At 41.3% G+C, this 4,820-nt stretch overlaps 1 protein-coding gene across 1 annotated transcript in view; it reads left to right on the top strand.

Moving 5' to 3' along the window:
• The first annotated feature begins 714 nt into the window (after positions 1-714).
• The window catches only part of LOC119414417 (ras-related protein Rab-3A), a 26,710-nt gene continuing 22,604 nt past the window's right edge, over positions 715-4,820 (top strand). Inside the window, exons 1-3 of the mRNA XM_037681509.1 lie at positions 715-776; positions 2,364-2,588; positions 3,137-3,255. Of these exons, the coding sequence (XP_037537437.1) occupies positions 774-776; positions 2,364-2,588; positions 3,137-3,255 (347 nt within the window). The 5' untranslated portion in view covers positions 715-773. The remainder of the gene's footprint in view (positions 777-2,363; positions 2,589-3,136; positions 3,256-4,820) is intronic.

Below are 4,820 nucleotides of genomic sequence, written 5' to 3'. Positions count from 1 at the left end.
GTCCTTCTTGAGCATGTGATCAGCTGGTTTTGGTTGTCAGCAGCAAAACTGGTTGATCCACTCTGAGAAGGTGCTATTTAAGAGACTGAGCTGAATACAGCACCTCAGACTGAGGAAGTCTCTCGGATGAGAGACGAAACGTTTCTACATTTTTTTGTTGATTTGCTTTGTTTTGTTTTTTTGAATGTCCAGAGGACCAGATTTAACTTTTTTAGATTTTTCTACCTGGATTATTGAGCATGCATCAGGATCATTTGATTGTTGAGGCCATCTTGAGTTAATTGGTTTTTATGTTCATCTAATGATTATTTTCTGAAAGTTTTGTTAAAATCGGCCAGTGTCTCCTGAAATATTTTGCTAATGGTAAACTCCAAAGATAAATTTTCCACAAAGATTGTGCACTATCTGTTAGAGCTCAGAACATGTGTTGGCCTTCGTTCTCAGCCACCACACCACCAGTATGTAAAATGACTCTAAAAGTTCATGGGTTTTCAATATTTAGGTTCTTCAGGTTTCACTAAAAGCAATCCAGTAGTGAATGAAATATTTTGCTAACAAGGGGTCAATTAATTATTTGTTTTTGTCAATTCTTCCACATTCATGCGCTGTTGGGGAAAAAAGAACCTGCTCTAAATAAGGCGGGGTCAATGGTGTTGACTCATAAAAGTCTCTGCTCTGATTGGACAACGCTCCTGCCAATCACTCTTACGCTCTGCAGGTGGAAAGCTGTGCTCTATAAGCGGCTGCAGTGAAGCTGAGGAAAAACAGATTTCATGGTAAACCCTTCGCTTATTTGTGATTCGGGAGCCTACTAATTATATCTGTAGCAACAGACATACTGTAGATTACACATCTGGTTACGAGCCCAGTAATTTAGAGTGAAAATGCAGTTATAAAGAAGCAGGAGTAACCTTCATTTGACATAGCGGGGATGCTTAGCTAGCTCACGCTGTTCCATTTAAATAGTGTAGCAGCGCTGGGTGCTTTGAAGGGAGAGATGCTAGTATTCCTGCATGCAGTTCTCAACACATAATGCGACTGTTATATCAGTATCCGGCCGAATAATACTAGCTTAAATACTAATTTGTAATACAGTATGTTACAAACATTTTTCTTGGGTTTTCTGAAGCAAACTTAAGTGTGTAAAGTTAAGTTCCGTACGGTGTATCGAACTGGATGAGGTCAGTGAATTTATTCGTGTGCTACTGCTGCAACGTACTGTAAAGTTGTGTTATATTTATCCCAGCAGCCCAGAGCACCGAGGCTCCCTGTCCTGGATGAAGGAGGATAGTCACTTTAGCCTCTTTAGCCTGATAAGCCCGGGGACTTCCGCCCACTGTAACAGAGAAACACTAGAGTGGACACTGATTGCGCTAAGCGAGTAGTTTGGCAGCCATCTTGAGAAGATCTTTGTGTATCAGTCTATGATGTTTACATGTGGAAGTCGCACAATCTTTACGCCATGCGCGTGCTATACATTGTGTTATCAGCCCAGAAGCACACAAGCAATCATTCTAACCAGAACATGAATTTAAGTAGTTAAGTGCTTTACATGTGTGTGTAGTCTAACTGCTTCCTGTGTCTGGAGTAAATTTCAACTGGACTAACACCTTAATGGGGGGCAGGGATGGGCTAGAGGCAGGGCAGCTGACCTGGGACCAGAAAGTCGGGGCTCAGCTCCCAGCCATTCCCACACTCTGTGGTGCCTTAGAGCAAGACACCTAATCCCTAATTGCCCCCCGGGCAGTTTACACACCTGCCCACTGCTCCACCTGGGTGCATCCCAGGTGTGATGGGTTAAATGTAGAGAACTAATTTCACCGTTGTATGGGAACATACAATGATGACAACATATAGCACTTACTTACAAAAAGAAAGACAATAAACAAAAATTAGAATGTCTAAATTGTATGTACAGAAAATGTAAAAGTTAATTCAAAGAATCTCAAAGTTAAGTCTACTCTACTCTGTCTCATTTTTTAATCCGACCCTCTGGGCGGATTTTTAAAATTTTTTATTTTTTATTTTGTTGAACCATTTTGTCTTTTATCCAAAAGACTTCGTCAGACGGACAAAGTCTTTTGGATAAAAGACGAAATGTTTCAACCATTTTTTAAAATCTGTCCAGAGGACCTGGCTTAACTTTGTTAGATTTTTCTACCTGGATTATTGAGCATGCATCAGGACATTTCTTCACAGAACACTTCATTTACATTTTACACAATGTTTCAACTTTTTCAACTCTGAGGTTGTAATATTCTTGTTGATATTGCCTCAGATGATTATGGGTTCAATAAGTCAGTCCGTTCTATAGAGTTGTTTTCTTAAGATTAACTACATCTGTTTCGTCTTTTTGTCTCTAGATGGCGTCAGCAAATGCCACGTATGGTCAGAAGGAGTCCTCAGACCAGAACTTTGATTACATGTTTAAAATCCTCATCATTGGTAACAGCAGCGTGGGGAAAACGTCCTTCCTCTTCCGTTATGCAGATGACTCGTTTACACCAGCCTTTGTCAGCACAGTGGGCATTGACTTCAAGGTCAAAACCATTTATAGAAATGACAAGAGGATAAAGCTGCAGATCTGGGTGAGAACTCAGGTTTGGTGTTTGAGTACACCATGTTTTATGAAACTCAGGTTTGTAATGATAGAAAAATGTGGGGGAGTAAGCAAAAACACGTTTGTACAGTGGAACAAAACGGCTGTTAAACTCTTCTGTAATTGTTTTGAGCTGAAATCAAAACTAAAAAATTCAGTTAATTGCACAACTTTAACGGTAAGACAACTAAATTAATTATAAAGAAAGCAGCAGGGGGGGTTTGGGTTGTAGCCTTCATTTTTGCCTGCTTTAATGAGACAACTGCTGCACACAGAATTAGTTTACAGTTTATGCCACTGTCCATAATACTCAGAATTAGTTTAAACATCTGGTTTTCATGCCATCATGTCTTCTGACTGCTGTGACATTTGTATATCGTACTCCTCTAATCACCTTCAGGGGTTCAGCTCTGTCCTCTTCCCTCAGTCACTTTATCAACCTGAAGCATCTTTTTACTTGTCATCCTCAACCTCTTCTGACCAAAGCTGTACATACACTTTTAATAATCTCATAAAAAAATGTTTTTATTTGTGAAGGACACTGCTGGGCAGGAGCGCTACAGGACAATCACCACAGCTTACTACAGAGGAGCCATGGGCTTCATTCTTATGTACGACATCACCAATGAGGATTCTTTCAACGCTGTGCAAGACTGGTAAGAAACAACACAGTGTGTGGACAAGGGTGGCAGTTTGTTAAATAGATGGTCTGGTTATAAGTGATGTTCTTTCAAATAGTTGTTAGTAATTAGTAGCTTATCAGCTGGGGCATTAATCATAGAACATGAAGTAACCTCGTCCAGGCTAGGCTAATGGCTAGCCAAACTAGGGCCCGTGTTTTTGTCCTTCATTGCGAAGAGAGAATTGTTAATACTGTCCAAACATCTGTCCGTTCATGCACATTGTGAGCATAACTTTAAAAACAAGTAAGGTACTGTACTGACTTCCATTTTGGTGTGTAGCTGTATCTAGGCGTAAGAAAGGTCACTACAGTAGTCCCTTGTTTATCGCGAGGGATCCGTACCCTGAAGCCCCGCGATAAGTGAAAAACTGCCAAGTAGGAATAGTAGTACAAGTAATAAGTAGTTGTTTATACAGATGTATGTACAATATTGGATTTTTGGCTGATATCCGATATGTTAAAACTTATTTGGCTGATAACTGATATTTTATATACATCCCTTTGTCAGAACATATTCCTCTTATTTAGGCTTATTTTCTACAAAAATTGTGCAACAGCTGTAACAGCTGGTGACATATATTCAGTAACAGCCATATGATATGCACAGCACTTTAACTTATATTAAATGAAATGTGTTAAATGTTATTTATTAGCATTAGTCAGCTGCGATGCTGTCTCACTTGTGGAGGCTTGTTCCAGGTTTCTAGCTGCAGTGTGGGATTCTCTGCACTCCTGTGCATGAAGGACAGACTTTTTAAGTTCAAAGTTTTTGTCTCATTGTGCCGTAAGACTAATCTTGCTAACGGGGCTAAGACAATGTCCAATTGTCTGTGGTAAAACTCATCCAAGTGCTAACGGCTATTGGTTTCTCAGTAACGTCAGAATAGATGGCTTGTAACTCGGGTAAGGCTATGTCAGAAAAATATCTCCGACTGGAGACGATGTAGCGAAGCTCAACATGGTCCGTAAATCGTTGGTTACGTACTGTAACCCCAGATTCTATGAATATAGGCGTAGCCCTTTAAGGCTGTCGCTGATGGGTTTATCCCGTTATGCGTAGCATAAGCACTGAAAAAATTTTGTCCACGCCCACCTGCTGTGTGGGCCCCACCCGGTCCGTATAAATTACGTTAAGAGCGGGAAATCGGCTCCCAAAATGGCTTTTTTCTTCAGCCATTTAGGAGCCAGTGAGGCCCGACGCTTAAAGGGCTACGCCTATATTCATAGAATCTGGGGTTACAGTACGTAACCAACGTTCTATGTCATATAGGCTTCGCCCTTTAAGGCTGTCGCTGATGGGTTAAGGGCGAAGCGGATGTGGTCCTCGCCTCACTGGGTCCATTCGAACACAGTAAGAAGCGGAAGCTTGCCCAAAAACGTCTTGTCACTCAGCTCCCCGTGTGCATAACTACGCATCGCGTAATTATGTGCCATGCACAGACGCATGTTGAGTAACTATGCGTTCTGACAAAGCATGAACGCCCCGGAAAACCTTCAACGGGAAGAAGATGTTGAAAGGAGGGGGGGGGGGGGGGGGGG

This window comes from Nematolebias whitei, chromosome 9 (assembly GCF_014905685.2).
Source record: "Nematolebias whitei isolate Nwh7 chromosome 9, NemWhi1, whole genome shotgun sequence".
Lineage (NCBI taxonomy): Eukaryota > Metazoa > Chordata > Actinopteri > Cyprinodontiformes > Rivulidae > Nematolebias > Nematolebias whitei.
The sequence above is the reverse complement of the archived record's forward strand: the minus strand, read 5'-3'. Positions and strand labels throughout refer to the sequence as shown.